This window comes from Homalodisca vitripennis, chromosome 8, assembly GCF_021130785.1.
Source record: "Homalodisca vitripennis isolate AUS2020 chromosome 8, UT_GWSS_2.1, whole genome shotgun sequence".
In the NCBI taxonomy this organism is placed as follows: Eukaryota; Metazoa; Arthropoda; class Insecta; order Hemiptera; family Cicadellidae; genus Homalodisca; species Homalodisca vitripennis.
The window spans coordinates 94350257-94375070 of NC_060214.1; the positions used below are offsets into that span (position 1 = coordinate 94350257).

The window sequence follows — 24814 nt, forward strand, 5'->3', positions numbered from 1 at the left end:
ATGCTGAAAATTCTCCAAATTCATGAACTTTAATAAATGTATTACGATACAAAAACATATCCGGCACGATCAACAACCCCTTGAATAAAGATATCAAACTGTTCGACGTCTTAGCTGGCACATCATCATTAAAACATTGATTTAGTTAAATATTTATAACCTAACTTATATTTTAAATTCTCAACTTCCAGTTTTATGTATTATACCAAAACTCCAACATTGTAATTTTTTTTTTTTTTTTTTTTTTAACCAAATGGATTATAGTTAGCTATCAAAAATAAAGTTGAAAGAAAATGTTTACACCTCATTGTAAAGACAAGGACACAAGTGTACCTTTGCAATTTTTAGCTTACGTATCTAGTTTATACTAGTTTATACTAGTATATATAATAATAAATAAATAAATCAAACATAATTTTAACAGAATCATGTGCTCCGAGTCTGGGAGCAAATAAAAGTCCAGTGCTTCCAAATGCTCCAGAGCCTAACAGCTTTCTGGCTGCAGAAGCCGTATTTTACGAGAGTGGGATTTCAAAATTCGAAGTTGCCTTAAGAAAACAGGTTCATAACTCAGGCAGGGCTTGAAAACTCAGGAGCTGTCATACTCTGAAAACTTGTAGAAGCCGTAACCACAAACTGAAAGATTCTAGGCAAAGGGAGATCTGAAAACTAAAAGTTACAGTAGATCAGAAAATACAGGGAATACGCTCCAATTGGTCTAGTGGAACCAGGTACAGTTATTCTTGGTCAGTATTTTTTCAGATCAAGAACATACGGGTAATTAAAATATAAGTGGTATTAGATGCTGGTAGATTATATAATCTAGATGGAGCAATACCTGGGCAACAATAGAAACCAGAAGGTAATGAGGACGATATGCTTTCAGAGATTAGGTTGTTCCAGAGGCTTTCCAGAGCCAGTATGTCATTTTTGATTCCCTCCATTTGTATCCGTGTTACCAAAACAGTTACGCAAATTCCAATTTATTTTATGTGCGATGATACTGGTGAGAATGACAGGTATCCACACACCTGAATTATATCAGGTTGCATTCGTTATAAATCAATAGAACTGCATACAAATTTGGGTCCTGAGAAGGCTCTGCATTTTGGAAACCCCATTTATCCAGTAAAAAAAAAAAAAAAAACTCTTTTAGATCCATCCATAGCGTCAGTTGCCATGACTGTTCCTTTAAGTATCCTTTGCAGCAAGGACCTAGATATTTAAGCACTTAAACCAAACCCTAAAGATCTGGAAAGTTTAGAGAGATTTAGAATATTCAGAAGGTGTAGGGGTATCACAAATGGGATCGCCTTTGAGATCCCACCCTTTCATATTTTACATCACTCTTGGGAAGGAACAAATTCTTCCACAGACAGTGCTAATAAAAATCGTATGAGAAGCATCTCTTAATTTCTGCTTGGCAGGAATATTTTCGCCCAAAACATTATTTGGCAACAGTAAAATTGAATAACTCAACGCACCACAAATAAATTTTGTATTTTCAATACATTTCGGGAATTTTGGATTACACTCCAAATGCACAGTTCCTTTCGATTAAAGTTTATCTGACTCGTCTATACCTCTAAATGATCATGAATACAATAATGGGAATACTGACCGCTATCATGTACAGCTGGGCGATGCGGTACTCATCCACCGTGAGGGGAAGAGGGATCCGGTACTCCTTGATTAACATGGCGACCTGCCTCGGCCCGCCCGAGACGCGGACCTCAGTCGCTTACCACCACCTCAGCGGCGTCCTGGAACACCATCGGAACATGGAGCACAACCGAGACACAAGAAAAGCATGTACTAAAAATATTGATTCTGTGTTCACTATCATTAGGCAAGCTATCAGGAGACTTATTAATAGGTGAGTTACTTATGCTGACTGCTACTAAAAAGGGATTTGTTACAAACATACCGTAAGTGTTGGTAACATGTTTTATCCATTCCAAGCTTTTTTCCGGTAAATGTAGTACAATAATATCCAGAGCCGGATTGACTATTAATGAATGACGCAGTTTCCGTACGGTATAGTCAAATTTTAAGTAAGAGATTTTTGAGAAATGATGTTTATAACTATTTGATATATATATATATATATATATAATTTATATATATTTATAATTTATAAATTATAATTTATAATATATATATATAATTATAATTTATATATATATTTATAATTTATAAATTATAATTTATTATATATATATAATTATAATATAATATATATATATATATATATATATATATATATATATATATATATATATATAATTTTTACATATGAAAACTGAGAACTATAGTAAAATAAAACTCTACAATTGTTACATGACGATATATATGAAGCGTTTATAACTAAAACGACGAATAAAACTCTTACTCGACGATATATGTAAGGGTTTTAAAACTGCAAGAACTGATAACATCATTACACGACGATGTAGCCTATAAGAAGCGTTTAAAACAAAAAGTATATATATATATATATATATATATATATATATATATATAATATATATATATATATATATATATATACTCTTCCGAGTATTGAAGCCGATTGGTTGAAAGATATATGACGCGTTTAAAACTCAAGAACGTATAACATTGTTATACGATGATATATGACACGTTTAAAACTCCAGAAGGTATAACATTGTTATACGATGATATATATGACACGTTTAAAACTCCAGAAGGTATAAAATTGTTATACGACGATATAAAATATAACGCGTTTAAAACTATAAGAACTTATAAAACTGTTATACGACGGTATACAAGAAGCGTATGAAACTAGCAAGAGCGAATCACTTCATCACGGGCCTTCTTTTCCATTTCCAAACCGGGACCACATCCCAACCCTGTTCAATGTGGAGGATTACGCGATTACTGACTCATAAATTTATAATTACCTTTGTTCAGTTACGTTTTTGTTTTAAAATCGTCTTCAGGTGCACACGACCGGATTCTCGTGTTTGCAGTTTGAATTCGTTCTCGCGCTTAAACTGCCGTTCATTTCCACGTGCCTATTTAAAGGTTCTACAAAGGCATATGGTTATAAACATTGATTACTGACTCTGAGCTGTTTTCGTGGTTAAACGTTAAAACTAATGAGTTTAAATAGTACTAAGAATAAGAGTACTAAGAATCTAAGCAAAATGGAACACGGAAAACCTTGAAAACAATCTGTGTAAGGAAGGTCACAAAATTATTGTGGATTACACAATATTTCCCCATTACATTTGTATTCAATTTGAATGAGTAATGAATACGTGTAAGTTAATTTAAACTTGGCTTGTGGAATTAATTCAATTTAAAATACACGTTTACTACAAAGAATAAGTTATTATGCATTATTTTATTTAGTATTCAATAATAACAGTAATGATACAGAATATATTATGAAGAGTTAAGTACTATTTATCTTTTTATTAGGTAAGGGGAGGAGGTGTCACGGAAAATAGCATCTGTAATTGCGAGTAGTATATTAATAGAGTCACCCTCTAAGGATAACATTTCTTTCTTTTCATCTGTAAATTACAAAATCATAAATAAAATGTTCGTTTGATGCTACAGTAGAGTCTACGAAAGACTGCAGTTAGCGGCAACAAATAGATTGGCCAGGCTCGCGCGACGTTGCCACACAACTTATCAACTGCCGCCAGGTACAGTGCGCTACGGTGCAACAGGGATCAAGTTTGGCGACGTCGCTCAGTCCTCGTTGGCTGCTCCAGGATAATGCGACAAATAGGCTCCTCCCTCAACTGCACTCTCTGGTGGTCCCTACTATATGTTTTAAAATGTGTTCAAGTTCCAACTTAGAATCGAACTACGCTTTTTATAAACTTTTTCGGAACAAGCAAATTTGAATTAATATAACAACAATACTACAGTACATACTACTTTTTTTTATTAACGGTGTATAGGTTCCGGTAAAAAATAACACTTCGATACGGAGACGCAGATTTTGAAAGATTGTAGTTTACATATGAAATCTTTCTGGACATATCTTGCCACATGATACATTCATATCACTTCATTAATTTGAGTTTCATGTCAGTGTTTAAATAACAAAACTCTACACACCAAGTCACTACAAAATCATGTTGTATGTGTTGGGATAGTTAAACAACATACATTAATATGTCACATGTTTGAATCTATTATGGGTGTGGTGAGTTTGTTTACAAATTTATTTATTCTGCTATTTTCTAGTTGCCATCATGGTTACCGATAAGATCAATGTTAAAAATATGGCCAGAGCCCATTGAGTGACATGCACCGTCATCTAACTCAGCGTGTTCCTCATATAGAAATGAAGCATCATGCTCAAACTCAAGTCTGTAAGTCAGTTCGTTTTCGAGATATCGTGCTGACAGATAGACAGACATACAGACGGAAAAGAAATTTTTCCAAGCTCGCTCACGGGTGATAGGCTTCGCTAACGCTCAGCCAATAATAAGAATTAATATTTAATAGTTATATTGATTGAAGCACATTTACTAAAAAAATATATTTTACCTACGAATACTTCAAGAAAATAGTCAAACGATCGCTCGATTCCTAATCTAGGCTCGTTAAAACGTCTACGGAGAAAAACACTGAGTCAGCGGCCTTGAATAACTTCGCCTCATCAATCATGGCAGTACTTTGAAGTTGCAAATCAGTGTCTAATTTACATGTGTGATTCAATATTCAGTTCAATTGACTCTTAGTAGACAGGCGATAATTGTGTCAATTGCACTGGACATAAGTAGACTATGTCCTAGGCTGAGCACGCCATGATTTCGAAGCCTTAGTTGGGTGAAACATATAAATAAATATTTTAAAATTAAATAAATACTATAAAATTAGTAAATAAGTTCAGTGGCATCAATAAATACTAGAAATGGGTTCAGAAGTTCCAGGGTTTAGAAAAACTAATTTTTAGAGTTCCATATTAAATATTCAGTTTGATTATGAATCTACGGAAAGTAAACATTTTAGAGTATTAATTTTTTAAATAGAAATCTGAAATTTTGTATAAAGTATCATATTACAAAAAAAAAAAACTGAAACAAGTACTTATTGGGGAGTACCGGGTCCAAATTGTTGGTCAAATTATCAAAACAGTTAGTAATTAAATGATTTAGTTCAAATTGAAACCTTGTGTACTTCAATGTTATGGAGTTGAATACTAAAATAATATCCTACTTTCGGAATATTTGTCTGTATAAATCCCAGAACGTAAGTTTGATCTAGGCCATTTATTAAACATTGACATTCAGTTACTCAAAATCAACATTTAAAAAATTGAAATATAGCACATCTCATTACTGCTTATGTTTTTATCGCCATTTATTTCAGTGGACAAATAAACTTAACTGTACTCGCTACGTCTACATTTACACTACTGTCATGGAGTAAATCGTATAATTAATGATATTTTTGACGATTGAGTAGAACATGTGGTCCCACAAATATACAAATATACAAATTACTCCGCAAACGCATTTACTAGGTCTTGAAGACACTGTAAAATAATCCTTACACGTAGAATTTCATATTTCTACCACTTACTCCGCAAACGCATTTACTAGGTCTTGAAGACACTGTAAAATACTCCTTACACGTAGAATTTCATATTTCTACCACTTACTCCGCAAACGCATTTACTAGGTCTTGAAGACACTGTAAAATACTCCTTACACGTAGAATTTCATATTTCTACCACTTACTCCGCAAACGCATTTACTAGGTCTTGAAGACACTGTAAAATACTCCTTACACGTAGGATTTCATATTTCTACCACTTACTCCGCAAACGCATTTACTAGGTCTTTGAAGACACTGTAAAATACTCCTTACACGTAGGATTTCATATTTCTACCACTTACTCCGCAAACGCATTTACTAGGTCTTGAAGACACTGTAAAATACTCCTTACACGTAGAATTTCATATTTCTACCACTTACTCCGCAAACGCATTTACTAGGTCTTGAAGACACTGTAAAATACTCCTTACACGTAGGATTTCATATTTCTACCACTTACTCCGCAAACGCATTTACTAGGCCTTGAAGACACTGTAAAATCTCCTTACACGTAGCTTACTCCGCAAACGCATTTACTAGGTCTTTACTCCTTACACGTAGAATTTCATATTTCTACCACTTACTCCGCAAACGCATTTACTAGGTCTTGAAGACACTGTAAAATACTCCTTACACGTAGAATTTCATATTTCTACCACTTACTGCGCCGCATTTACTAGGTCTGAAGACACTGTAAAATACTCCTTACACGTAGAATTTCATATTTCTACCACTTACTCCGCAAACGCATTTACTAAGTCTTGAAAACACTGTAAAATACTTCTTACGCTTAGAATTTCATATTTCTACCACTATCAGAAAAATTCAAACTGACTGAGAATTGTAACAGAGGACTTTCTATAGTTAGTAACGGGTTAAGATGCAAAGTAAACAAGTATGAAACGTTGTTTTTTCAGTTACTGACAATACCGGGGCTGCATTTTATTTTTATACATATAACAAAGTCCAGTCTTCAGTTCCACCTCATACTGCCTGACGTCTTTGATCACGAACTTGAGTGAAATGAAATCAGAACCAAGAAGAGTAACTATTAAGAAGCGGAGGCCAAACAAAAGGATAATTGAGAATTATGAGGTCTAAGAAATATACAGTACTGTAGGAAAACCCCCGAGCTTGAAAAAGAGAGGTTTAGCAAATTCAGACAGTATAGTGGTTTAAAATATTTACAAGCCTGAAAACCTAAAGATGGGCTTCAAAAATATTAGTGATAAGTAAAATTGAATGCCCTGTGACAGCGCTCAAGGCGCAACTCAAAAAAATCTAGAAAATAGAATGGTAAAATATGTGGCAGAGATAAAGGCCCTGGAGCACGGAAAACAAACTATGGTACCTCTGCAAATAAATTAAATCTAATCAAGCTTGAGTCAGAAAGAACGCACCATCCTAAGATAAATTAAAGGTTAGATAAGGAAACACTGAACGCACTATTCAAAACTCTTAGGACTAAAATTGACTCCCAGGATACCATTGGCTCTTTCGAGAAATCTCACAATCAAAGAGACAAGAGAAAAGCATCTACGGCCAGCTACTTAAACAACGGACTCTGGAGCCATGGGTGGTCAGGAATCTTCAGGAAGTTCTTGTACTAGTGGAAACTCTAGTGAAACCGATATTTGAATGGCAGAGATTTTTGCGACATGTAAATGTAAAGCCAGACAGGGCCGAGGAAGACAAAAGCCTACATATCAGAAAATTTGTAAGATTACGGAAAACGAAGATACCTGGAGGAGAAACAGGAAGGTTCTGGACAAATACAGTCCCAAGCAAGCTAAGCGGTGCTATGACCAGCAGATAGAAGATGATTCATTTGAGAGGATAAACTTAACTAGCTTTCACCGCAGTTCTTTTTCAGTACCTTAACGAGAGTGACTGTGTGTGATTTTCATGATTGGCGAAAATTAAATTTGAAAACTGTAAAAGTATACTCAAAGTATGTTTGATTACGTTATTAAGAATGTCACAATGCTCGTAGTGAGTTGTGCAACTAATCAAACCGAAACTTCCAATAATGCAGTACGCTTATACAGGATAATAAAGAAAACTTTAAAATAAAAAAAAACATCTTTAACAAAGAGCGAACGAAGTTAAATAAGCCACATTCATCGCTGATTGGTGATATTGGTCGTTTTTTTTGTTGTTGTTCATCTTTAGCCAATCACGATGCAGCTCACATTTATAAGTGGATATGTAGGCCTACTACTGATAGTTTCTGTAGAACATCTGTTGACTAAACATGACTTTACACAGCGGACAAAAAATATCTGAATAATGTAACTGTGTTAACAATATTTCTAAGCGATACGAATAGGAAAACTGAGGTAATAGTAATTATATTGGTTATTGCATTGTAATCTGAAAAATATCGTATAAAACTGTTAGTTGTAGTACCGAAAGATATTTTATGAGAGTTAGGAACATTACAGACGGTATCAATAAACAATCGGTAGTTTATATGGTCAAATTCAGTGTTTTATAGAGCTTAGCAAAACAGTAACTATAAACAAAAACAGTTGCCTCTGGTGAATAAATCTTCTCCTCAAAGCGACCTCCATTGGTTTATTTTCAGACAAACAAAGTTTGTTGGTTAGGTATTCCATAAATCTGCCTAATAATGGATTGTATATATTTACCCAAAATAGTCTAATATTGTATAGAAGATTTTGTGAGATCCTTTAATAAAAAATAGATTTAGATGCAAATATGTTGACAACATTAATTAATTGTGTATTTGCCACCATAATATTATTTTTCATATACTTAATTTTCTATTACTTAGGTATATAAACAAGAACCATACGTAGATCAAAGTAAGCTTGAAAAATAAATCGCAATGTAAAAACATACAATACAGACCAGAAAAAAATAATACAATCGACTTATTAAAGTTCTCCCCAAGGATGCTGAAATATCTTTGGATTTTAATTGAGTTACCACACTATTCCGATATGTAAATCTTCGAAGATAGTTTTGTAAAACATATTCATTTTTAATTGAATGGCTGTACATACTTGGATGTTGAGATTGATTTGAGGTTGGGTTATCCTTCAGAACGGTTTCCTTTTTCCAGTTGGGCGCCTGCATTAACCTTTTACAACATCAAGTAACCTTAAAAATATATCACAATGTAAAAAAAAACACATTTTGAACGGGAAAATTACTAGCAGACAAAAAAAAACCATTGACTTACTAAAGCTCTACATAACGACGCTGATATATCTTTGGATTTTAATTGAGTTAGAACAATATTTCGACACGGAAACCTTCGAAGATAATTAAGTGTCTGTACATACTTGGATGTTGAGGTTGAGTTATCCTTCAGAACGTTCTCCCTTTCCAGTGGGGCGCCCGCATTAACCTTTTGCAAGACATGGAGTCCAGGACTCTATTAAGTGTTAAAGGGATGGAAACAACCCTTTGGAATTGAGTTTCCGTTAACCAATACAGTAAAGGCAAGAATATCCCTGGTTCAGATTGTAGAATTCTCCTTAAAAAAGTAGAATGTGCTCGTTTGTATAGTAATTGGTTATTGGACTAGTAACTGATTACATATGATACAGTTATCATTTTGTTAACTTTTCATTAAAAAAAGGTAAGAGTACCTCACACCACGTGTCGCATAACAAGGCTTCACTGAGGCTGCAAGCAAAATAACAAGTCAAATGTTAAAATGCCATATGACTATACTCCGTTCCTTTACAAATTATTTACTCTACGATTTTTTTCCGTTTCCAACACGACTACCCACAAGACCATTGTACAAATGTCGCCAATGCTCATCCAGATCTCATGGAGTGATTTGCACCACCATTGATCTCGATGTTGATTACAAGAAAGAAGATTCGAGCAAAATTTCAAATCTACAGGTAATTTGGTTCGAGATATCGTGCTGACCGTGAGGCACACATTAATAATACTTATCCAACCTCTTGAATGAAAGGCTTCACTAACGCTCAGCAATTATGGAAATTATGTTCTCCTTAATGATTTAATATTTAATAATAATTAATGAACTACAATTTATTAATTTCACAAATTAATCCACGTTTAAATAATTTTATCAAAATGTAATTAATTAACCAATACAATTCAACTACGAATGTTGCACGTTTCGCTGCTTCTCTTGCTACAATTTCGTCGAAATTCAGTTAAAACTGTGTTGCAGATTACCGCCGATGTGTGCGCTTGTAAAAGGAACGCGCCTGACAACGATCTGGTGGTCGTTCCCAACAATGTGTGGCCCGCGTAATCTAATATAGCAGAAGCCTGCCAATAGCAGCTAAACCCAGCCTAGCTATCTGCTATTGTCCATTGTCGCCGACCGTGCTGATTCTGTGAATATCACCATTTCAAAACTGAACACTGACGATGTAAACTTGTCAATTAATTAGCTGAGCGTTAGCGAAGTTTGAAGTTAGCCGCCCGACTCGCACCCAAGATTCTGCTTTTCTAAAAGCGACTACTAGCAGCTTAAAAGTTACGCCAAGCAATGAGAGGGTTGTTTATTCGAAAGTGGCGCGGTCAGGTAATGAATACCAACACAGACCACCTTCCACGTCCAATCAAGTTTTTATACATCTAAGTTTGACCGATGTCATTTTGACAGACCAACACGGTTTGATCAGACAGTATTGACTGATAAGTTACGCCAAGCAATGAGAGGTTTGTGTATTCGAAAGTGACGCGGTCTGGTAATGAATACCAACACAGACCACCTTCCACGTCCAATCAAGTTTTTATACATCAAAGTTTGACCGATGTCATTTCGACAGACCAACACGGTTTGATCAGACAGTATTGACTGATAAGTTACGCCAAGCAATGAGAGGTTTGTGTATTCGAAAGTGACGCGGTCTGGTAATGAATACCAACACAGACCACCTTCCACGTCCAATCAAGTTTTTATACATCAAAGTTTGACCGATGTCATTTTGACAGACCAACACGGTTTGATCAGACAGTATTGACTGATAAGTTGCGCCAAGCAATGAGAGGTTTGTGTATTCGAAAGTGGCGCGGTCTGATGATGAATACCAACACAGACCGCCCTACGGCACCTTCCATGTCCAATCAACTTTTTTATACATCTGAGTTTGACCGGTCTCAGTTTGACAGACCAACACGGTTTGATCAGACAATATTGACTGTTGCAGGTACGAATGAGAGGGTTGTTTATTAGAATGTGGCGCAACCTGGTGATGAATACCAACATTGACATCCTCTTGGACGTTATAAAAGAATGTTGACATTCTTTTATATAATTGAATGCAACTTCGGGTAAAGTAATTATTGTATCAAATTATTTAGGATAGTTTTAAATTGTCTTGAATGTTTTCGTTACGTGTCACATTTGTTTCTCTTGATGTTTGTTCGTATGGACAAAAAAATTAAGTGATTGTCTCTTTCTTGTGAAAATTCAACATCCTTCTTCAGAATACAACATCGATTTATATGAGTAAACGTTAAACGTGTGTGAATGTTAAATGTGTGTAAATTATATGATAATAATTGTTATACCAATGGAAGGTTTTAATGTTACCCACGTACATTTTTAAATCATATATTTTCAATTATAATTTAAGTTTTGAAATACTTAAAGAAATAATTATGCAGTATTAATAACAACATCTTAAAATTATACTCCTATAAAGGGACTACACAAATTAAACCTTTTAAAATAAGAATCAAACACATGTTAACTGTAATTATTAGTTAACGGTGCGGCATCTCAAAATGTCATGTCTGATTTTTATACTTGACAAAGAAAGAACACAAACATGTATAGTATATAAACAACCATCTGACTGATGTTATCCAAGTTGGGAATAGTCATTGAAATATTATTAACATTTATTACACACAGTTACGTGCCTTTAATTTTACTTTTGATTTTGCTACTTTTAAAGTTAGACTCTACGCGAGTATAAAATATTAATTTAAATATCTAATTTACAGATATTTTTGTTTAAAATCTATCACACATATCGCTAAAATTCCAAACTTAGGCGGGTTTATATGTTTTCAAACTGGGTACCTCGCAAAACTGGACGATCACAAAACAAGGAAATGAAATGGAATAGCATTGTATTTCTGGGATGAAAATCAAGATGGCCGCCCACCAAAACGCCCAGCTATTGAACGTTGATTGGGTATACGACATTCATTCACCTAGAACATCTATTATGAGAACCTGTAATTTTATATCATCGGAATCTACGATGACTTCACTTTATTTACTAGTGAATACCCCTGCTCGCCCTTTACGCAATTTTGGTTACTTTATCATCATTACTAACGCGACAGTATGCGGCAAGAGAAGTTTTATAGTAATTAACTTGTTACAACAAATTCCAGTTGTGATTAAAAAAACTATTTTGATGATAATTGTATTATACATGAAATCCAAAATTAACGAGATAACTTATTAATTAAAAATATTTAAGCGTGTGAATTATCGTACACCAAAGTTGATTTTCCATACACACCTGAGTATGATTTTTCCTTTAAAATTAGTAAGTCTAAAAGCGTTACAGTTGTAATTTGGCATGTTTGTTTTATTAAAACTTGAATTACTGATAATCGTGTTTATAAATCACTACTTTCAAAATGGCAGCCGTTTTAAAAGTTCCCTACTAATTTATACGACACTCATAAAAAATACAGTGCCAAGTGTTATAGAACTAGCCCATAGAAACACAAAACGTTTTAAATGAAAACTACACATTTACATCAACAGTAAAAATGTTTTCGCAGTTGTTTTACGCCATATTACAATAAATGGTGTAATACACGGTTTGTGTTTTTACAACTAGTGACAATGTTTGTTATTATTTGGCTTTTGTGAAATTTTTGCATGAAAACGTTTTATTATGTTTTGGCATTATACAGTGATGAAGACACATGAATTAAGCTAGACATAGTCAGAGTGATGTATTTAAACGGATACATCTGATGTAAAGGATTGCATAGCCGCTATTTTGGACCAAGATATTTGAAAAATTTAGCACACAACACGTTACCCACAATAAGATAAATTATTCATGCCAAATCACACCTCTACAACTTAAACTTCTTTAAAGTTATACTTCTTTTTAAAGAAACCCACATACAGACATCCCATACTAAAATTTAACCACATATTTTTCGACATATCTTTTCATGTCAAAAACCATCAGTTTGCGTTTGTTCCATAATTTATGTAGTTTCTACATGGACAAACAATACAAATACACCATTATTAGAGTTATATTTCTTTATAAGGAAACCCGTATAGAAAGACACCACATTAAAAAGTAACTATAATCTTTTTGACCTTTCTTTTATTTCACAAATCATCTGTTGAAGTTTGTTCCAGTAACTTCTGGAGCTGGTGCTTGGATAACCAATGCAAAAGACATCATTATTAGAGTGATGTTTCTTTTAAAGGAAACCAAAACAAATGCAAAATATATCTTTATTAGAGTTATATTTATTTTGAAGAAAACCCATACACAACGATTAAATTACAATCATACACTCTTTGACGTGCATTGCATTTCACAAATCATCTGTTGAAGTTTGTACAACCAATTTCTGGAGCTGCTACATGGATAACCAATGCGACACACATCATTATTAGAAAATCATAATGGATCAAAGTTCAATTTGACTTTAATTAGGCGCGTGCACATATTTCAAAACGAAAAGGAAATGGAAGGTGAAAAGGGGTGAGTCAATATAACACAGCGTTCAGAAATTACAAGCACAGGTCTCAACTCCGGGAGATGAACGCAAATTCAATATTCACAATAGACAGCTCTGTTGGCACATTGCCGCCTCTGTCTCTCTTCTAGAGTTTCCGCCATAAAAATTCTAACCCGTATTTCTGTTCATTATATCTAACACTAATACCGATGGAGGCTCTATTTAGTTACGTACTGTGTTGAATTATCCTTTCATGAATTCTGTTCTGTCTATGAAGAGATTGATATGAAACCTAATCATTATTAGCAATATAAACTAAACTAAAAATAAAAATACATGATTCAAGGCGAATAGTGTTGTACTATTTAACTAATTTACCAGGTTCAATTGAATTTATTGATAAAGGATACACTTTCTAATAACCCTTCTCTCCAGTTATTATCATTTCATAAGATTTTAATGCAAAGGTGTAACTGGATCTTTTAGAATAGTTTTGATTAAATAGTACACCAAATCGAGGGTATATAATAAATCTGAATACATATAAATTTAAATCAATTAGATAAAGCTTAGTTCAAATTAAAAACGTTTAACTGTTGTACTTAAAAAAATTGCATTTACGATTCTTGGGGGAAACGGGGGTTAAATTCTCCACATTCGCCAAAGGGTTTTCAAAACTGAAATTCTTTGTGTCGCTCGCTTCATGGCGCTAACTGAACAATATTTGAACTATATCCAAGCCTGAGGCAAGTACAAAAAGTGTACAAGATCATATCACCCTCGTGGGAACCGGCTCAAAAATTTTAAAACTTGTTCAAGAACTACGCTAAACATAATTCTGTAGAATGTTATCAAATCGTGGGGAATCCCCAAATGTTGAACCACATGGGAATGGTAAAGGGACAACGCTGAAGAGTGTAAACATTTTTAAAACCAAAACAATTCACAAAATCATCACTAGTTTCGCCTTTGTATTGAGTGTAAACTAAGAAGTCACAAACTATAATGTATACAAACCTTTAGAAAAGTTTAAGTGGTTTTGTGTGGTCAAACAAATGTCGACGCCTTCATTGGTGACGTTAAATCACAAACTGAACACTGCGAAACCGAAACACATCTCCAATAAAGTACTTTAAACGTACTTTTAATAGTTTAGTCTTTTCCGAACTACTCATATATTATTATTTGTTCACTTAGGCCGAAAAACTTTTATTTCCACCTTTAAAAGATAATGATTTTACGAACCGGATAGTAGTCTAGTCAACGAATGGCCAAATTAGAGGTTTAGAAAGAAAGTCTCGATAAGCGGAAAACAACTATGGGACCTTCAAATAACGCAGCTATCGTGGGAAGAGTTCATCCAATGCGAATGTTGAGTTTAGCTCCATTTAATCTAAACTCAATTGTGCACCTGATGAGACAATGAGAATACCTCTTCACCTAGATTGCACTAACTTTTGTAGCCTAGGTGACTCTGATGTCGAAACTATGCAGAGAGTTCGCTTTGAGCTTCTTCGTCGCCGACTATTTATGATCCCTTCAGACGAACATGACTTCAGATGTCAGGAGTTAAGTTTGCACCAGCATCAGATTTCAATATTGACTTTCCCTCTAGAATCAATCGTTGACTGGGCTATAGTTAGTTTATTCTGTAATAATATTAATAATAATAATGTTGTCCTTATTTCCATCAAGCGTTTCTCAGTTACATACAGAACAACTGCTTTTCAGAACAACTATCGTCACATACAACATATACATGAAAATGAAATACAAATAAATAAAGAAAATCTATACATTAAGCAAATTCTGCCTCATCTTATTCTTAAATGTAGCTATTGAACATTGTTTCACGTTTGGTGGGAGGTCGTTGTACAATTTCGGGCCGAAATAAGAGAAGCTCCTCCTTCCCAACTCCAACCTAACTTTGGGAAAGTGAAGAAGATTCCCATGGCGGGTTCTGCGCTGAGAGACCTCATCCCGAAATGAGAGCTTCTCACTAAGGTACTGAGGCTCCTGATTAACAAGAGCCTTGTGGACCATGCAGCACGTCATGACCCTGCAGACGGTCTCTACCGACATCATCCCACTGTGTACGAGAGTAAAGCGAGCACACTCCTGTTAAATAGTTAATCCACTCGCAACAGGTGTTTATATATACATAAAAAAAACAAAAAACAACACTTCGAAACCAGGAGGACTGATGATAAATGGGAGTTTTTAGGGGGAGAAGGGAGAAGTGCAAAGATCTAAATAATGGCGTCAATGCAATGATGCCAAATTGTGCAATTTTTAGAGGTAAAGTCAAAACGGCTCTGGCGTGTACAACTACACAGGGCGCACACACTCATTCTAAAACATCATTCATCTCGTACTCGCTCACGAGTTAACGTCTTCAAAGAGAAACGCGGTGTGCGGAAAACGAGAAATGTAAATGCCCGAAATAGACGATCAACAAGATGAATAGGGGCTCAAAGGCAGGAAAACGGATGATGGCGGCCGCGGACGTGTGTGGGCGGAGGTGATGAAATCGCTGATAAGACAGATCAATATGAGCAATGCGAGTGTGTGAGGCAGCCGTACTGTGTGTGTCTGATAAGCTGGGAATAGTCGCAAGGTAAATCCAACCACTCTCAACCGTGCTCTGCTCTGGTCCCACAATAACCGGCGAAACCCACGCAACCTCCCCCTTTTACCGCCAAATCGGGAGCTGGAGGAAATGTCATCGCTGAGTCCGGGATGGGATTTATCCATCTAGAATGTCACGACTGTGAAGTTTTTATTCGGGACAAATCCACATTTCATTCGGATACGCGATTTCGTTGTGCCAGCAACAACAAAATTAGAAACCTGAATTAAGTTTGTAGTCAGGCGTTTATATCTCATCTATATCCACTCGTACATTTCCAAAGAACAAGAAAATTATTCACATTTCCATAAAAACGTACTAAATACAAACATAAAATGATTACATTCACAAGAACACTAGAGAATGAATAACTTTGACACCAGATGCTCATTGGTACGTCAACAGCATCACTTGTGCCATATTTTGTTCGAGGTTCACATGTGCTACACGAGTATTTTTGTTGGAGGGAACTAAATTTTTGGCGGGTGGGGGAGGGGAGAGATCATCCTTAGATAATCTTCTCAGTCCTAAATTTAATTGATACAAAAATGTGTATAAAATAACATTTTTAAATAAAAATATCTTCACTGAACAATAATGAGAGCATAGATGATCTACTGTAGAGAACGTCAAACAATTAAGGCTACGATAAAGTGAAATTGTCTCCTTCATATTCTAATTACACAACACCTAAATGTGTTTAAATGCACTTAATCCACAGTAGCCAGATAACGGCAAGAACCGCCATTCATTAAAGAAAACATACATAATGGTTAGTTTTGGTTGATCATATCTGGAAGAGAGCGACTTCCTTATAAATCAATGGAACATATTTTTTTCCCTGAGTTAAGTTTTAACTCAATAAATATCCGTAAAGTCACAAGTTTAACCAATTAAGTGCCTTATTTCGGTAAGACCTTTTTTATTATCCAAACACCTTATACGGTTAATACAAAATGTACAAAAGAACATAAAATGATTAACCCAACCTAACTTATTCTTCATTATTATGTACACGATAAAAGGATTTTTGTTGAGTCCTAATGGCAAATCAGTTAGAATAAACGTGTTCTGTTAAGAATCTTCGTTCTCAGAAGATAGAAAAATAGTGTCTGGAAGAGCTCCAACCATGTCTAATACGTGGGATGGGAATGTCCGTTCATTGTATAACTCCTCTTGGAACTTCCAGTTCCCCGGACTATTTGGTGTCCGAGAGCAATTGTAGAACCAGTAGGTTTCAAAGGAGTCTACGGCATATGGGTTCACCCAGACTTTTTAACTTCCAAAACCTAGACACTGACTCCCATACGCCTAAAAGACTCCAGCCCAGGTTCGTCTTCGTGCTGTCTAGACTGAAGAACCTTTTAGTTTCCAATATCAAACTACTTTTGTCAATCTAAGGATTCTCTGGCCACCTGCTTTTGATTAGGTTCCTCAGTCTTAACTTTCGGCCCTATGGAAGATCTCAGTATATCTGCGGTGGTCCTTTGAAAGAACCTTATGACATACCAATCTACATTATATGAAACTATGAATTAATGGCATAAGTTGAGACCAGGGCAGCTTATGGTGGGCATAAATAGAGCTACAACTGCTTTCCCCTCAAAGCACTCATAAAACCACACCAGATAACCACTTTCTTAAAACCTCCATGGCCAATCTTATGAATACCCATACAGCCACAAAAATCCAGATATCTGCAGAGTATATTGTTTTAACCCTGGAGCTCCACTCCTTTAGAACTGATTAGCCTGAAGAACGAACTTTGACTTAATTACTTAATCGTAGAACCTCCATGCCAATTTCCGTTAAGGAATTACGGGTGTATACGAGTGATACACGTATACAGGTACAACCATAGCGCAATAGTGGTTTAGAAATGTACAAAGATCCAACTTTGGAGAAATTCCCTGCTGAAAGGTGGGACGTTTTCACCGCGCCTGTAGAACACACAGGATACAATGCATCAGCACTTGAGATGCAGCGCGCACACAGCCACACAAAGTATAATGAGCCTCCTTCAGCGGGAGGAAATGAAGGAGACACGGGAGTAGCTGGGGAGGTGTGATTGGTGGAAGATGGTGATCGGGGGTTGCGGGGAGGGTTGTAGTGGGATTGTCGTTTTAATGAGATGCCGTATCGCTCCGCCACTTCATTACGCCCTCGAGACACAACTGTTGGCATAGCAGACCGAGGTTTGGTCGATTGGTCGGGATAACAGGTATCGGATTCGGTGTCCGCACGGTTCTGTACCATTTTCCTATCTGAAATACTTAACAATTTGTGAATATGAATAAGAAACTACCTTAGATCGTTTATAAAGTGCTTCAACCATCGATTCCGTATGTTTCACATTCCCTTCTTAGAACAATCTAGTCTAACTGTTGGCATAGCAGACCGAGGTTTGGTCGATTGGTCGGGATAACAGGTATCGGATTCGGTGTCCGAACGGTTCTGTACCAATTTCCTCTATGAAATACTTTATAATGTGTGAATATGAATAAGAAACTACCGTAGATCGTTTATACAGTGCTTCAACCATCGATTCCGTATGTTGCACCTTTCCTTCTTAGAACAATCTAGTCTAACTGTTGGCATAGCAGACCGAGGTTTGGTCGATTGGTCGGGATAACAGGTATCGGATTCGGTGTCCGAACGGTTCTGTACCAATTTCCTCTATGAAATACTTTATAATTTGTGAATATGAATAAGAAACTACCGTAGATCGTTTATACAGTGCTTCAACCATCGATTCCGTATGTTGCACCTTTCCTTCTTAGAACAATCTAGTCTAACTGTTGGCATAGCAGACCGAGGTTTGGTCGATTGGTCGGGATAACGGGTATCGGATTCGGTGTCCGAACAGTTCTGTACCAATTTTTCCTTTCTGATAAAATACTTAACAATTTGTAAATATGAACAAGAAACTACCGTAGATCGTTTATAAAGTGCTTCAACCATCGATTCCGTATGTTTCACCTTTCCTTCTTGGAACAATCTAGTATAAAACACTACATAAAAAATGGCAATACGTCACACATACCTACGACCTGTACGATAAGAAATATTCTTTAGATTCTCTCAAAGACCCACAAATCAATCAATTTCTGTAAAATTGTCGGATGTATTTCGAATATTTATTTACGCTTCGCCCACAACTGGAGTTTAAAACAAAGTTCCAACGTATGACCTTTTTTTATTGTTTGGCGATTTTTGGACACACGATAAACAAACTAAGAAATTAACAATAAATGAACCAATCAAAACCTAACACAATGCTAAGACATAAACTTGTATTGTTGAATTAAACACAAACACCATTTTTTTATGCAACATGATTCATTAAGGCACTAAAGATTAATTCCTTAATTAATTAAAAAAAACTAAAAATAACTAATAAATAAAATAACAAATTTTAATGGTTGAGGTAAATTTTTAAATCAACTTTTTATACAATCCGAGAGCAGTAAAACGTATCCAGTACGTATTTAGACGCTAACAAGACTAAAATATTGTTCAATCACAACTATATATTTATGTAATCCGTTTATGAGTAACTGTAATAGATGCAAACAAACAGTCTTATTGGCTATGCCGTTGACAATAAAAGTTAAAATCATTATGGATGTTAAATCACCCGAACTTTGTTATTCATGTTACGGGTAATATCGTGATATAGCGCAAGTTTTGTTCTGTGTGTGCTGAAATGATGACACTCGATTCTAAACGGCTTGCACTGTTTACGTATGTATTTACATTTAATAAAATTATAAATACTTTGATTTGCAACAGAATTTTAAAGTGCACTCCAAAATCAAGGTAATTATGTCAATGAATTGGAATATGTGAATATATTAGAAATATGTTTGTTCTACAAATCGTGTTGCGAGGCAAAACGCGAGGATTCAGCGAGGGAAGCCAGGATAAACCGAACTTCAACGGTTTCCTTCTCATTTCAGAAATAGCCAAACTCTGGTTGGCCATCACTCTGCACAGTTTTATGTAATCTACTTAACTTTACAACATCCAACTTTTCCGCTTCCCTCCAAATTTGATCCGGTTGGAGAAACTCCAGCCGTCACGAATGGAACGCCTCTGGAATTACAGCTGCTGGAATCTTAACGTGACAAATATACCAGAACTAAAACACTAGTGACTAAAAGAAGTTGTCAGAAGACGAAAATAAAATTATAGGAGGACGGAAGATGAAAAATGTGTAGCATGGCTGTGTAAAATATCCTTCGCTATAGCTTGCTATTGATGACGCGTAAGGGACAAACGTGTAACGTCTGTAATGTCTCATTCTCGTGCACGTTCGGAATTTGACCATCGTTGAGCGCGGATTTCTGGATAAGACAGAACTTACCATCTCAATAACGAACACAAAATAACAATATATGAACTATTTCTTGTTGTTCGCAACCAATATTGCGATCTTTATTTTGTTCCTATTAGGTGCTAGTGAAACATTTTATTTAGCGCCAAAAATGGTGAGTTCAGAATGCGTTGTTAAAAACTTTACAAATCTTTAAGTGATTTATTGGAGTGCTGGTACGTACGGTAATATAATAACGAAGTTATTGATACAAATACTTCAGGCTTGTCTTGTTTACAATTTTATTTGACCTAACCAATAAAACCCAATTTATTGGGGACTGAGAAGAAAACAAGGACAGCTGTTGAGACTGTCGTCCCTTCAAAGTCCGGGTTTATGTCCCATAAACTCCGCCCCAGCACAGGCGCTGATCATCGACTCATCCAAGTGAATCGATTATCACAATACCGACTGTTTCAATAGTTTACCAAACGAATATCGATAGTTTTATTTTGAAGTCAGAAAATTAAATTTAAATCCTACTTACGATTATTAAACTGTCCCTAAAGCAATAAAACACATTGAGTTTTTGAAAATATATATTTTGGATCCATGTTAAATCGATTATCACAATATCAACTGTTTCAATGGTTTTCAAAACGACTATCGATATTTTTTTATTTTTAAATCAGAAAATTAATTTAAAATCCTACTTTCTATTATTAAATTATTCCTAATGCTATGAAATACATTGAATTTTAGAAAATATACCTATTTTGGAAGTGAAAAACAAATTTTATAACATTTAAAAATTATTTATTCCACTAAAACACCATGTAAAATCCTACTTGCTATTATTCATAATGCTATAAAATACATTTCAGTTTAGAAATTATAAATTTTGCAGGTGAAATCAAATTTAATAACATAAAAAATAATTTAAATCAATAACAATTCGTTTAAATTATTAATATTATGTTATTTAAAAATACAACTTTTAAGATACATAAACATAGATACATAGGCATAGCAGATGTATGTATGTATGTTAAAATTATTAATTATTAATAAATATATGGTGATGCATAAATAGATAACTCGTATGCCACATAAATTCAAATAATATTAATATACTATTTTAATTTAAATTGTGTTTTTTTAGGGTGAATTATATATCGCACTATGTTATTTTTTAACTACGTATACAACACTAGAGATAATAGTAATAAGACGAAGAATAATAAATAGTAATTAATTACAATTAGACACTAAAATGTGTTAAACTAAAATTAAGTACAACAATTCGTATACAAAGAACATAATACATAAAATTATGTTATGTTAATATATGATTTAATTCTGAGGTAAATATATAAATATGAGTTGTAAAATTTCAATCTTAACGAACTACTTGATTTATGTCAACACTATGATAGCAATTTCGCTAGAAAATTACTATCGAAAGTTAACAGGTCGTTTAAAACTACCTTTAGTAGTATCGATAGTGACTAGGCGATTGTGAATAACCATCGATATACAGTATTAATGGAAATCGATTCTAGAAATCACTTAAACCTTCGGAAAGAAAATGTTCTAAATGTGTCCCGGAAAGAAAATAAATGAATGCTTACTATGGATTTTAGTCAGGATTCTCTAAAGCCTTTGAAAACTCTATTGAAAATCAATCCCTTCGATTGAAAAGGAAGTAGCTCTTCTTTGATTGCGCCTCAATTTCTTAAGTAGGAATATCTTCTTAATTGAAAGTAACCACCATATGAAAGATTTGCTATATTATTAAGCTATGTAAATTGAAATTTAAGCCCAGTCACACCCGTATAGAATGTGGTTCTTTAGAAATTTGGCACGGATTTACCTTGTAAGGGTGGATTTAAAATTGTAATACACCTCTAATATGGCATCAATAAAAACAAACATTTTGTGAAATTAGAATTTCGTTGACAAAAACGAAAACCTAAACTTTTTTACTTTTTAACTTACCCAATCTTTGTCTCAGGACAGAACTGCTACCGAGTACTTAGGATAAGCTTGATCTTATGGTAACAAACATAAAATCTTAGAGGAACATAAGAGAATCGCCCTGTATTTAGAATGTTGTATAATGTGTTAGAATGTTTTATAGTCTCTTTAGAAATCTTAACCCTTAGTAAAATACTCGTATAAGCAGACATAATAGGTAGAAAGAAACCTTGTACAGACACACAGTATTGTTATTTATCGATCTAAGGATTAACATCGTGTACTACTAAGTGGGGCAATGTCAGTTCAGTTTTGGAGCTTCCTCTGGAAATCGACAGAGAAATTCCCTTTTTGGTTCCCCACCGAATGGCGTGTTTCACTGTTTAATACGATAAGTACACTTGCAGTAATGAATGTGCAAACACGAAATAAAACACCTTTTAGAGCACACAATAAATTTGCGAATATCTCTAAATTACGACAGAACATTTTAAATATGGAGCAAACGTCGATAAATGATTAAATGGTTTAAAAAAACCAAACGTTTCCCTGGAACATAATACATCACATATCGCACAGTTTATCGTCCGGCACCATTTGTTTTTCTTGAAACATTCATTACTCTAAAAAGATTTAAACTATCGTGTTTATATCAGCATACTAAACTTACTGATGGGACATTTGAAAAATAATTAATGTCAAATGGTTACATTGCCACATTAAAATGTTAAAGAGGAATTTCCTTTTGGGTACAATCGATTTTGGAATTTGAACATGTTTTGTTGTGCTAATCCATAGCTTTTTAATTTAAACTTTCCTGAAAAATGCAGAAAATTTGTTTTGATCACTCCACACGGAATTACAGACATTTAAACTACGAAATTTAGGCATTTTGTTAGCTGACCCAAATAAAAACGATTGCAGATAAAAATAATAAAACTTGACAACATACAGGGTGTTCGTTTGAAAATTTCAAAACTCATATTATAAGAGTTAAAGCCCAAGTATCAAAATTCCATAAACGGGAGTGTATAGTACTAATTGAAGGAACAAAAAAAGTTATTTTCAAAATAGGGGTACTCACCGTATGCCCAGTACAGTAGTTTGTAGACTAATAAATTGTAATGTAAGAAATTACATTATTGGCAGCTGATACCATACGGCTGGGCCAATTTCAATTTTTTACCGAAATATAGCATTTTTATGAGCTTCAATTTGAGGTGTCACAAGGTATTAGTTGCCAATAAAGATTTTGGCTTTGGGTACGGAAGGGCATAGAGGTGAGCACCCACACTTAAAACAAAAATAATAACCTGAAGTGGGTTAACTACCGGCCGGGGACTGTGTAAATGAAGTGCTGTGTTGGTGACTCTCAAGGTGACAATACTACTCCAGACATTTGCAGATGTAATATCTCGTTATACAAGGGACAGCTCCAACTGTTGGAGAGATAAGGTGGGAACAGTCCCCGAAGTGGGTTAACCACCGGCCGGGAACTTTGTAAAAGGAGTGCTGTGTTGGTGACTCTCAAGGTGACATCACTACTCAGACATTTGCAGATGTAATATCTCGTTATACAAGGGACAGCTCCAACTGTTGGAGAGATAAGGCGGAACAGTCCCCGAAGTGGGTTAACCACCGGCCGGGAACTTTGTAAAAGGAGTGCTGTGTTGGTGACATCACTACTCCAGACGTTTGCAGATGTAATATCTCGTTATACAAGGGACGGCTCCAACTGTTGGAGAGATAAGGCGGGGAACAGTCTCCGAAGTGGGTTAACCACCGGCCTGGGACTGTGTAAAAGGAGTGCTGTGTTGGTGATATCACTACTCCAGACATTTGCAGATGTAATATGTCGTTATACAAGGGACGGCTCCAACTGTTGGAGAGATAAGGCGGGAACAGTCCCCGAAGTGGGTTAACCACCGGCCGGGGACTGTGTGGAGAGAAAGGCGGGAACATTCCCCGAAGCGTAATATGTCGTTATACAAGGGACGGCTCCAACTGTTGGAGAGATGAACAGATGTAATATGTCGTTATACAAGGGACGGCTCCAACTGTTGGAGAGATAAGGCGGCAACATTCCCGAAGTGGGTTAACCACCGGCCGGGGACTGTGTAAAAAGGAGTGCTGTGTTGGTGACTCTCAAGGTGACATCACTACTCCAGACATTTGCAGATGTAATATGTCGTTATACAAGGGACGGCTCCATCTGTTGGAGAGATAAGGCGGCAACAGTCCCCGAAGTGGGTTAACCACCGGCCGGGGACTGTGTAAAAGGAGTGCTGTGTTGGTGACTCTCAAGGTGACATCACTACTCCAGACATTTGCAGATGTAATATGTCGTTATACAAGGGACGGCTCCAACTGTTGGAGAGAGAAGGCGGAACAGTCTCCGAAGTGGGTAACCACCGGCCGGGGACTGTGTAAAAGGAGTGCTGTGTTGGTGACATCACTACTCCAGACATTTGCAGATGTAATATCTCGTTATACAAGGGACGGCTCCAACTGTTGGAGAAATAAGGCGGCAACAGTCTCCGAAGTGGGTTAACCACCGGCCGGGGACTGTGTAAAAGGAGTGCTGTGTTGGTGACATCACTACT

At 35.4% G+C, this 24814-nt stretch overlaps 1 protein-coding gene across 7 annotated transcripts in view; it reads right to left on the reverse strand.

Annotated features, from left to right (window-relative positions):
• The window catches only part of LOC124367761 (protein retinal degeneration B), a 227013-nt gene that overhangs the window by 92116 nt on the left and 110083 nt on the right, over positions 1 to 24814 (reverse strand). For all 7 annotated transcript variants that reach the window (XR_006922928.1, XR_006922930.1, XR_006922929.1 and 4 more), the window contains exon 3: positions 1622 to 1763. Coding sequence is in view for 4 of the 7 variants with exons in the window: in XM_046824860.1 (XP_046680816.1) it covers positions 1622 to 1699 (78 nt within the window). In the remaining 3 variants the exon portion in view is untranslated. The remainder of the gene's footprint in view (positions 1 to 1621; positions 1764 to 24814) is intronic.